The sequence below is a fragment of the Podarcis pityusensis genome, assembly GCF_964106645.2.
Source record: "Podarcis pityusensis genome assembly, chromosome: 16".
NCBI lineage: Eukaryota > Metazoa > Chordata > Lepidosauria > Squamata > Lacertidae > Podarcis > Podarcis pityusensis.
In genome coordinates, this window is record NC_138041.1 from 38944959 (window position 1) to 38956845 (window position 11887).

An 11887-nucleotide genomic window follows, 5' to 3' on the forward strand; every position below is an offset into this window, starting at 1 on the left:
ATTTGTTCCATTGCTTACTTGATGCACTGCTTTCCTATTACTTACTAACCTCAAAAATGACAAATACTGTATCTGCACTGCTGCAGACATTTTTTTTATTCTGCATCTAGATATATATAATTTTTATAGGGTTTAATTATGTTAAAGGTTTTTAACCAGGTTTTTTTAAACCAGTAATGTTAATATTTCTTGCAAGCCGCTTGCAAGGTTTTATCACGAGCAGGAAAATACGTAAAATAAATAATTTTGTTTTTTAAAAAATAATTGCGGACACCTTAGAAGACCTATGGATTCATTTAACCCTGTGGCATTTGGATTTGTGTGCTCTGTATATGCCCTGATGAACACTTTCATACATATGTACTGTATCTAATTCAACTCTAAATATGTGTCGAGTTTAATGAAACTTAGTTCCAGGTAAGTGGATGCAGGATTGCAGCCCAATACAGCAATCCTATGATGCACCCTGACCCTAGAGTAAGTGCAGATGAGCTCTGTGGGGCTTTACAGGACTTTTTTTTTAAAGATTAAGATACATGTGTGTGTGTGTGTTTCTAAAACCATCATGAGTTTGGTTTTATCACAGAAAGGCAGAGTCCAAAATAAATAATAAAAATATTTTTTACTTAATCAGAAAGCCCTTTTAAGGACTGGAGCCTCATTTGCAAACCCCCCCAACCCCTCCCCACATTTCCAACCCTCCGGGGCCAAGGCATGAAATGAAACCCAGCCCCGCCCCCTCTTCAACACTTCAGAAGACAGATCGGGCTCTGGCGGCTCTTCAAACAGTTACTAAACCTGCCCAAAGGCTCCAAGTTTGACTTTCTGCAGTTGGGCCCTTGGGCTTGCCGTATCTGCGGAAGTGACGTGCAGACCGTGGAGCCGGGTGACGCGAGGGTAGGAAGTTGAAGTGCGTGCGCGCTACGGATGGCCCGTTGGGCCAAAGTAGTGGCGCTCGTTCTTTTCCAGGCGCTGCGCTCGGAAGGAGGCCGAGATGCCTCGCTATGCGCAGCTGGTTATGGGTCCCGCGGGGAGCGGGAAGGTGAGTGCGGGCCGAGGCCTTGTGGATACTTTGGCCTTGACTCGAGCCCTGCAAAGGGGCCTCTGGAAGGGATGCTGCTGCTGCTGCATTAAATTATCCTCTCCAGCTGCCCAAAATTGCCGTCCTTGCTATGCACAGCAACGCAGTTTATAACCGAGGTTCTTAAAAGCTTATTCTTCTTTTTCTGCCTGTTTAAGGGGTTTTACCCCTCGTTAACCGATTTTTGAATTATCAATTAAATTAACAATATTGAAGCTAACAAGAAGCTAACAAAACAGTCGTCAAAAAGGGAATACAGAGCTTGGCAAATAAAGTCACCGTTCCAAAAAGTTGCATGTACAGTATTGATGGCAGACGAAAACCACTTTCAATTGATTTTACCAAAGTAAAAGCTTCTTAGCATACTTTGGTTTTTAAGTGCTGCTTATTCCTGCTGCTGCTGCTCTTCAGATGTTTTGGACCACAACTCTCATTGGCTGGGGTTGGCGGTAAAAATAAAAAAAGGAACAGTGCAGCGAAAAGAGCAACAAAAATTTAAAGGGATAAAACTGAATGGAAGGGGGAAAACTGGCAGCGATATCATTGCCTAGAAAAAATAATAATGCCTAGAATCGTTTCTTTTAAAGTCCAAACTTGGTGTTAAAAAGATAGCCAAAGGCAATCCAAACTGGTGGAAAGAATTCCATAAATGGGGTGGCAGCACTGAGAAGGTCTTCTCCACAGTTCTCACCCATCTGGGCTCACATGGTAGAGACACACAGATGAGGCCTTGGATGATCTTGTCACATGGACAGGCTGATGTAGAGGCAGCTGTTTCTTCAGAGCTTTGCAGAATACCCATTTTCTCTGTAAAATTAATAACCATGGTGGTATTCATAAAATTTAAACAAAATCCCTGTACAGTAAAACCGCCTGATCATGCCTATTAAGGACCCAGATAGATTGTGCTCAATGTTATTCGATGGAAAGCAAATGACTGCCCCATGTTCCAAAGGAGACTGTCGGCAGAGATGTCTCAATTATCTCCTCTCCTCAGATGTTGGATTTCTGCCCACTGATAGAAACTCTCCTGGTGGCTTTTGCTAGTTTGTTAATGCTCTGGATTTTTTAAATTCCAGAGCACTTACTGTTCCACCATGGTCCAACACTGCGAAGAACTGAATCGCTCGGTCCAGGTAGTGAACCTTGATCCCGCTGCAGAACACTTTGACTATGATGTCATGGCAGGTAAGGCCAAGGCTTGAAGCATATGGGGATGCAGCAGGTCATGGATGCTTTAGTTGAGATTTCTGCATTGCAGGGGGTTGAACTAATGGTTCTATGATAAGCAGAGGCTTGCTGAATTCTGTTCTCACAGGATGAGTGCAATAGCAGCCTCCCACTCAAGTTCCCCCAGCAACTGGTATTTTCTGCAATGCCCCTCCCTGCACACAGACCACTCACATGGGAATCGCTGGAATCTTCCACCTCCCACATGTTGCAGCTACTGAGCACCCTTTTCACTTTTTCTGCCCAATTATGAAGCCACCATCCCCTCTTATTCTACAGCCCGTCTAATACTCTTGCTTTCATCTTCACCTCCATGCCTCCTTTTTTTCACAACTCCCCTTTGCACACCCCTGTTCTCACCTTCAGCCCCTTTTTTCTCGCTTCTGCTGCTTCCAATTCCAACTTGTACACAGACCACTATCATTTCCATGCTGCCAACTCTCTCCTATTCTGCGGCCCCGTTTGCACACACACCCATGATGATACATGTTATTGTATATTTAAGATGAATAGAGTTTTTAGTGCAAGCCTGTCAGTTAGCTTGTTTAGTTAGAGGTTAAATTTAGTTGATGTACGTGTTTAGGTGTTTGGTTGTTAATGAAATATCTCTGCTAAATCACTTCATTGAATCTGGAACTGCATGTTGAAGATAACACATGGTATCAGGAGTAAAATGTGTTGTGTGAAGGTACTATTTGAGGGCTTCAGATACTTTATCTCTCTCATATGAGGCAGCTGAGAAATGGCAGGGGGAGACGGTTGAGTACGGTTGGACATTGAGGTCCTCCTCCGAGGGTCTTTTCTGGTTCCCTCACTGCGAGAAGCAAAGTTACAGGGAACCAGGCAGAGGGCCTTCTCAGTAGTGGCGCCCTCCCTGTAGAACACCCTCCCTTCAGATGTCAAGGAAATAAACAACTATCTGACTTTTAGAAGACATCTGAAGGCAGCTCTGCTTAGGGAAGTTTATAAGGATTGACGTTTTTATTATATTTTAGATCTGTTGTAAGCTGTGTATAAATAATAAAATAGTAGTTGTTGTTGTTAACAACAACAACCACCAGAAGGGACGGACACTGACATATTCCTCTTCATTTATTCTAATGCCCCCTTGTTGCTCCTTCACAGCACTCCAAATCCCCCCTTAACCCCATCCACTTGCCTCCTCCCCAGTTCCTTCTCTTCAGCTTTCGTCCCCATCTACAGAGCCCTAAAACACACTCTCTCTCTAACACACACACACACACACACACACACACACACACACACACACACCCCTTCCTCCCTACCTTCCACATGCCCCCTCATTCTGCCAAATGCCACATGTTTCTTTAACCACTTCCACCTTCCCTTTCCCCCATTCCTCCTTTCTCTTCCCCAGTCACCAGCTGACTAAAACTGTCATGCACAGAGAAACCCTTCTCCCAAGTCATTTACTACAGACACGAGGCTCCTCCTCCTCCTCCTTCCTGCCCCCCTCCTCTTCCTGCCCCTGCCTTTTGTGTTTTATATTTTTATTTGTAAGCCACCTTGAGTTCTGGTCCAGGGAAAAGGCAGGGTGTAAAAAAATATAATGCACACAAACGAGAGAGAGAGAAATCAAGCAAAACTGTTGTGTTCCCCCTCCCTTTTTTGTTTTTGTTTCAGATATCCGGGAATTAATTGAAGTGGACGATGTCATGGAAGATGATTCTCTAAGGTTTGGCCCCAATGGTGGCTTAGTATTTTGTATGGAATACTTTGCAAGTAACTTTGACTGGCTGGAAGGATGTCTTGGCCATGTGGAAGACGATTATATACTCTTTGATTGCCCAGGTGAGCAAAGAATTTTAAAATAACAAAGGGAAACAAAAGCTTAGTACATTTGTGGGGGGAGCCTTAGTACACACACTGTGGGGGAGGAACCACTGCTTTGCAGTAGATCCTTTGGGACGCCCCCCAGGCCCTGCCTCCTTCCACTAGCACAAACCCTCCCTCAGCTTTGTTCTGCACCCTCCTTAGGTGCTTTTACCTGGCTGGAATCTGGCCTTGAATTGTGATCATTCTTCTTGCTTGCCTGAATGGAAAAAGATCTGGTGTGGCGGCGGGTGTAGGGGCTTTAGGAACCCAATTTGGCTTTTTTGTGGCTAGAATGTCACCTGCTCTATAAGGGTAAAATTCATGCCTGTTGCTCTGAGTCTGGGCCCCACTTGCTTTCGCCTTTGTCTTTAAACCACTGTCGTTTTTGTCTATTTCGGTTTTCAGTTCTTAATTATATATTGTTGTTTTTATTGGTCTCAAATAGATTGGCTCTTTAAAAAGTGAAGAAGTTTAGCTACCTTGAACCTTTTATGGAAGGGCAGGGTGCAAGTCCATGAAACGAATACATTTCTTAAAAGTTGTGACCCCTTCCTCAGGTCAGATTGAGCTCTACACGCACCTGCCAGTGATGAGGCAGCTTGTCGAACAGCTTCAGCAGTGGGAGTTCCGCGTCTGTGGCGTTTTTCTTGTTGATTCTCAGTTTATGGTGGAATCCTTCAAGGTAACTTATAATTCTGCCCACCCCCAACAAGTGACAAATCTAGACACACACCCCTTTTTTTTCTTTTTAGGGTCTTAACACAATTTGGCATCTAAATATGACTCTGAGGCAAATTAACCTGCTGTCTTAACCATCTGGCTGCTTGCTTTCTTGTATTGCTGTAGCAACTGGATTTCTGGACAGTGGAAGACTTAAGACTTGGCGCTGGTTCAAGTGGAGCCCCAATCTCCATCCCCTCCCACCACTGGGCCAGTGCTACGAAAAGTCTCGCTGCACCATTCAGACACCAGTTGATGAGAACATAAATAAGAGCAATGCAACTGGTTTTGCCCCAAGTCCTATCCTTTTCCCACAGTAACTCACCAGATGCCTATGGGAAGGAAGCCTGCGAGCAGGACCTCTTCTCCATACGGGATTCCCAGCAACAAGAATCATAGAGTTGGAAGGGGGGATCCTGAGAATCATCTAGTCCAACCCCCTGGAATATGCAGCTGCCCATACAGGGATTGAACCTGCAACTTTGGTGTTATCAGCACCACACTCTAACCCAGGGGTCAGCAACCTTTTTCAGCAGTGGGCCGGTCCACCATCCCTCAGACCATGTGGGGGTGCCGGACTATATTTTGAAAAAAAATATGAACAAATTCCTATGCCCCACAAATAACCCAGAGATGCATTTTAAATAAAAGGACACATTCTGTTCATGTACAAAAAAACACTGATTCCCGGACTGTCCGCGGGCTGGATTGAGAAGGTGATTGGGCCGTATCCAGCCCATGGGCCTTAGGTTGCCTACCCCTGTTCTAACCAACTGAGCTATCCCGCCTCTGATATTGGACGTAGTACATAACCTTACCTTCTGTGAATTTGCCTAACCCCATTTTAAAGCTGATAGCCATCACTTCCACTTTTGGGGAGTGAATGCCATAGTGTAACTATGTGTGAACCATTGCCTTCTTTTGTGTCTCCTAAATATTCCAGCATTGAGCTTCATTTGGTTCTGGTATTATGGGAAAGTGTGGAACTTTTCTCTATTAGCTTTCTCCACATCATGCATAAGTCAGATGGGCAGGGTACAAATAATAATAACATCATCATCTGTTCTCTAAATTGCAAAGACCCAATTTTTGTAAGCTTTCCTCAAAGGGGAGTTGCTCCACGCCCTTGATCTTTCTGCTTGCCCTCTTCTTCACCCTTTCCAGCTCTACAATATCCCTGCCTTCATCTATCCCTTGTGACCTCCAGATGCCAGCTGAATGGCTGGCCTGAGACATCCCTGCAGCAGCAGTTAAACAGGTGGCATTTTTGGAACGGGGCACCCTTACATCTCTTCTCAAATTCCATTCGTTTTTGTGTGTTTCCCTCTTGCTAGTTTATTTCCGGAGCCATGGCTGCCCTGAGTGCAATGATATCGTTAGAGATTCCTCAAGTCAATATCATGACAAAGATGGACTTGCTGAGCAAGAAAGCCAAAGCAGAAATTGAAAAGTAAGCATGTGGAAATGCAGGCTTTTTGCCTCAATGTTGTGGGGCTGGATCTCATGTATTATTACTTAGGCAAATTACACACTGCCTTCAAAGAAAATCTCTCAGTGGTTTGTAACATCCTAAAAATGTCAGAAATAAAAGTCAAATACCAAAATACAGGGTAAAAATGAAATTTTACAGCAGCATAGATATCAGTTATGTAAAATATCCTCTTAAATAGTAATATAAGATGAAACAAATAAGATATGGGGAACACAGTAACAGCTAGCAGATCCAGAATACCACAGAGACAACCACCCACCAAATAGAGAAGACTCTGTTTGTAAGTAGTGGCAGCAGCACATTCAGTTCTGCCACAGTCTCAAAGCCTGCTTTCAGGTCTTCACTGGGGTCTCACTCTGGATCCCTCGTCATGCTCTGGACGAAATCCTGGCATGAGGCTCAGGCTGCCCTATTTACCACATGTTTGGCAGAAAAGCTAAGTGTTTAAGGTGACTCTTAACTGCAAAAAAATTAATGGTTAAGCGATGCAATAATAAAAAGGCAAAAGGAATGAGATGAGGAGGAGAATTTTTCCGTGTATAAGACTAGGTTTTTTTCTTAAAAAATAATGTCCAAAATTTGGGGGTGTCTTATAAAGAGGGGGCATCTCCCTCCATTTTCTTAAATTGGAGTCCCCAAAAATAGGGGTCGTCTTATATATGGGGGTGTCTTATAGACAGAAAAATATGGTAATTCCCATCCTTCTTTGTATATAGCAAAGTTTATATAATTGAGACCTATCTGGGAAGGAAGGGACTGAGTGGCAGTTTCCAGTCCTGAGCAAGTTCAATTCTCGGCATCTCCCAGTCAGGCTGGGAACGGCCCCGGCCTGAAACCCTAGACAGACACTGCCAGTCAGTGTAGACAGTGCTAAGCTAGACGCACCAATGAGCCTGTCTTAGCATATGACAGCATATTCCTAACCTGTCACTACCAACTCCCATCAGCTCCACCTTTCAGAACTGTCCAGGATAAAGTCAGCCACACTAGAAGACTTGAGTTCAGCTTCCAATGAAGGGAGGAAAATGCAGTAATGGAAAGGAGGGGTGAAGATATCCCCCCCCCCCAAATAAAAATGATTTTTTTAAAAAATAGTCTCGGAAGAGCAGAAAGGGCTAATTTCTTGCCCTTCAGATGTAGTTGGATTAACTCCAGCTAACATAGCCAGTGGGACGCGGGTGGCGCTGTGGGTAAAACCTCAGCGCCTAGGACTTGCCGATCGCATGGTCGGCGGTTCGAATCCCCGCAGCGGGGTGCGCTCCCGTCGCTCGGTCCCAGCTCCTGCCAACCTAGCAGTTCGAAAGCACCCCCGGTGCAAGTAGATAAATAGGGACCGCTTACCAGCGGGAAGGTAAACGGCGTTCCGTGTGCTGCGCTGGCTCGCCAGATGCAGCTTGTCACGCTGGCCACGTGACCCGGAAGTGTCCTCGGACAGCGCTGGCTCCCGGCCTCTAGAGTGAGATGAGCGCACAACCCTAGAGTCTGGCAAGACTGGCCCGTACGGGCAGGGGTACCTTTACCCTTTACTTTTAACATAGCCAGTGGTTGGGAATGATGGGAGTTGGAGTCCAGAGGGCAACAGGTTAGCCACCTGGAGATATAGAGCATCTTTGTACATGTGGTGGAGGTTGACATCTGGTGCCACTCACAAAACCTCCAGGGTTGGGTTCTTAGCCCTGTGACAGCTTGCCGTGCTTTGTGTACCTGATCCTGTGCACAGTTATTTGTGAGGGGAAACAGCCCTGGATTGCAGCTTAGGGCAGAGACGAACTTCTGGGATCTACTTACATGTTTGTGGTTGTTTGGTTCGTTTACTAGAACGCCAAGATCTGCCGAAGCAGAGCCATTTGTCAAAGATGTACAGTTAGAATCCAAGCAGATTGCTTGTGGTATCAGAACTGAGCTGAGCTCGCAGTTCCATCTCACACACATTCACACAAATCCACTCTTGACTAGCATTCTTCATTTCAGCTGCCTGATTTAGGTGGGGAAAGTTGTTCTGTTAGCTGCTGGGAGTTGTAAACACTTGCTGATAAACTGCAAATCACCCAGAGATCTACCAAAAGCTCCTCATCAACTTCTTCCCCTGTGTCAGGGAACGCAAACAGAAATTTTGGGGTGGGGAGTAACTAGTATAAGGCGCAGCTAATGGACAGTTAGTATGAAGATCTTCTCAAACTGCTGTGTTTTTTTAACTTTTCAACCAACACCTTCCAGGTATCTGGACCCTGACATGTATTCTACACTGGAAGATTCTACAGATTTGCTCAAAAGCAAACGGTTTAAGAAGCTAACTCAGGCGATCTGTGGGTTGGTAAGTTGTGTTTTAAGATCCAGCAGTGGAGATTAGTACAGTTATACCTTAAAACTGCCACCTGCAATAACCCAATGCAGTAGCTTCTCGTTGTTGTTTTTTCTAGTTCTTCCTTTGCAGCTCTGGCTTTAATTTAAGCTACAGCTACAATGGAAGATTCCTGTTTCACAATTTTCCTGTTTCATCCACACCAAGAAACTGTGGTTAACTCCCAGCTTCAGAACAAGCCAGCATCATAAACTGTGGTTTGAAGTTGGTTTGAGATGTGGTATTTTTGCATAGCCAGTAACCACAGTGTCCTGGTTTTGATGAAACAGGAAACCGTGGCTAATTGGAGACTTCTGCGCCAGATGCAGGTGTGGTGCAAAGGGAGGAGAGAAGAAGGTGGACATGCAGACACAAGGGTCATTCATAACCTGGCTTGATTCACAGTACAGTTGTCGGTCCATTGCCTATTAAAGCAGACTGTATCAGCATTAGCTGCCTCTCCCACTTGTAAAGCACTCCGGGGGCTAAGTGTTTTGCTTGTTAACTGTTGCTGCTTGAATTCGTTGCCACTCACTCTCTCCATATCTGTTTACTGCCTCTTTTTTAGATTGACGACTACAGCATGGTCCGTTTTTTGCCATTTGATCGCTCCGATGAGGAAAGCATTAATATTGTACTGCAGCACATAGACTTCTCCATTCAATATGGGGAGGATCTGGAGTTCAAAGAGCCAAAGGTAAAAAGTTCCAAGGTCCTCCTGCAACATTAGTTAGGCTTCAGCCAGCCTTGAACATTAAGGCCACAAATCTGCCCTTAACCATTGTGGCTAGCAGCCATTGATATGATCTCCCTCCAGTACTGGCCACGCCCAGGAGGGGTGACCTTTGTGTCAAGGTAGACCTCAGTCTGAGAAGGGTTCGCTGCTGTTGGGTTGCGGGGGTGTTAACCAGAATAACCCTGAATTTGCCCCCTAAAAAGCATAGTCTCATGCATGAAGTGCCATTTTGTTCAGTGGAGTTTATTCCCAGGTATGCATGTATAGGGTTGCCATGAAAGAAAGCTGGCCCAAATTGTGCGTGTTGTATCTTATTTTGGGGTCCATTCAGTATGTTCTCCATCTTCTTTAAATCTTGTCAAAGGGTAAGAGAGACAAAAGAAAAGACAACCTATCACCATTTTCAGGTAGAAATATTTACTCTGGTGTCCTCACTGTGGATTATGGACCATAAAAAATTTTGTGTGTGTGTGTCGGGGTTGTTATTTTCATGAGGAAAGATTACAACAGGGTTTCTTCCTTTTTTTGACAGTGTGTGTATCTTTTGCTGTCTTGAACTACTCAAAATGTTAAAGGTTTGTGTGTGTTTTTCCCCCAACAGGAAAATGAGGAAGATAAATCATCTGCTTTTGATGAATACTTCCAAGATCAAGTGGACGAATAAAGATTTAAGGGTTTATTTTGTAAAAAGAAAAAGGACTCTTCAGATTTTCTATGCATTGTATTTTGAAAACCACAAACTGCTTGATAAATCTTGGGCAGCAATTGAAGTAGGGGCATTTCCCCCCACCGCAAAGCGTTTTAATATGTGTATGTGTGTGTAATACATTAAGTGTATATAATGCCACTTCACACAGTTGTACTATTTGTAGAAGTGACTAGGCAAAGAAGGGGCATCATGAGAAATAAATTATTGACACTCTGCATTTCACGGTTGCTTTCTGAGCTACAAAAAAGATGGAGCATTTTCATTTTAGCCTTGTAACCATTGATGGTGGTATTTACTTAAGCAACCGGAGCAAGTATGTACAAATAAATTGGGAGTGTGTTTAAGCTGAACTGAACTGTGGTTGTTGTGGTACAGCTGCCCAGCACTGCCTTTCTGTGCTTTGTGAAGGACAGCAGCTTTTAACAAAAGAATTCTCATGTCTTTTCAGGTCATTCCCTCCATGGCCCATGCTGAAAATTAAGACAGAACTTTCCCTCTCCTTAGTCTCCAGTAAAACAGGGGTGGAGGAAACTTGTTGCCCTAAAAATTATGTTGGACTCCAACTCCCATCATCCTGGTCTGGTCATCCTGGCTGGGGCTCATGGGGGTTGGAATCCAGCAACATCTGGAGGACCACAGATTTTCCATGCCTGCACTAAAAGTTATTTCCCATAATCCAGCAGAAGCAGTTCTTGCATTAACTATCTTTGCTTCTTCTGCATGCCTGGGAAGCAGGAATAAGTTGTCGCATCCTAGGCTATCTGGTGCACGCCTAGCTAGGCGTAAGTTCCATTGAACTCCATGGGGCTTTCTTTTGAGTAGACCCAGAAGGCTGCATTGTTAAGTCAATAAAGAGGTCAGTGTAAAGTAGCATCTTAGGCTGGACTCTGGAACAGGAAGGGCTGCGCTAAGATACGTCAGAAATGCTGTAATGGCCTTCAGTAAGCCCCACTTTGCCAACCTCAAGGCACCTCCTTCCCCACTTATAGATAGGCGGGGAATAATAACAGTGCCCTACCTTACAGGGCAGGACGTGGGTGGCGCTGTGGGTTAAACCACAGAGCCTAGGACTTGCTGATCAGAAGGTTGGCGGTTCAAATCCCCGTGACGGGGTGAGCTCCCGTCGCTCTGTCCCTGCTCCTGCCAACCTAGCGGTTTGAAAGCACCTCAAAGTGCAAGTAGATAAATAGGTACCGCTCCAGCGGGAAGGTAAACAGCGTTTCCGTGTGCTGCTCTGGTTTGCCAGAAGGAGCTTAGTCATGCTGGCCACATGACCCACATGCTCCCTCAGCCAATAAAGTGAGATGAGCGCCACAACCCCAGAGTCGTCTGCGACTGGACCTAATGGTCAGGGGTCCCTCTACCTTTACCTTTAAGCCCCACTTTGCCAACCTCAAGGCACCTCCTTCCTCACTTATAGATGGGCGGGGAATAATAACAGTGCCCTACCTTACAGCGCAGGCACGCCAACTCCTAGGGGCCAATACAGTTTCAGCCCCCCCCCCGTATTTTTTGAGGCATTTAGCTCTGCCACCTGGCTCCTTGCGGTGTACGATGTCAAGGTGGCTATGCCATGACGTCATGATGTTGCACGGTGTCAATCTGCTTCAGAGGATGACACCTCTGTTACAGGGTCACTGTGTGGATATATGGAGAGACCTTCCCCAGTTCAGGCGATGGTGGGACTCAAAAGAGAGCCTCTCTTTTAGATCTTAATGAGACAGGCTCATGTGAGAGGAGCT

General features: G+C 45.1%; 1 protein-coding gene across 1 annotated transcript; it reads left to right on the top strand.

The window, feature by feature from the left end:
* The first annotated feature begins 881 nt into the window (after positions 1-881).
* On the top strand, positions 882-10495 carry GPN3 (GPN-loop GTPase 3). Its single transcript, XM_080985902.1, has 8 exons — positions 882-1042; positions 2161-2269; positions 3956-4123; positions 4705-4829; positions 6202-6317; positions 8577-8673; positions 9269-9397; positions 10038-10495. Exons 1-8 carry the CDS (start codon positions 995-997, stop codon positions 10098-10100), a joined length of 855 nt encoding a protein of 284 aa, XP_080842028.1. The 5' UTR covers positions 882-994; the 3' UTR covers positions 10101-10495.
* Positions 10496-11887: the final 1392 nt, after the last annotated feature.

Excerpts from the sequence above, each read along its gene's own strand:
- GPN3 (XM_080985902.1), top strand. The coding sequence starts at position 995 with ATGCCTCGCTATGCGCAGCTGGTTATGGGTCCCGCGGGGAGCGGGAAG. Across the intron at positions 4,830-6,201 it reads TTATGGTGGAATCCTTCAAG|TTTATTTCCGGAGCCATGGC; the intron begins GTAACTTATAAT and ends CCCTCTTGCTAG. Across the intron at positions 9,398-10,037 it reads TGGAGTTCAAAGAGCCAAAG|GAAAATGAGGAAGATAAATC; the intron begins GTAAAAAGTTCC and ends TTCCCCCAACAG.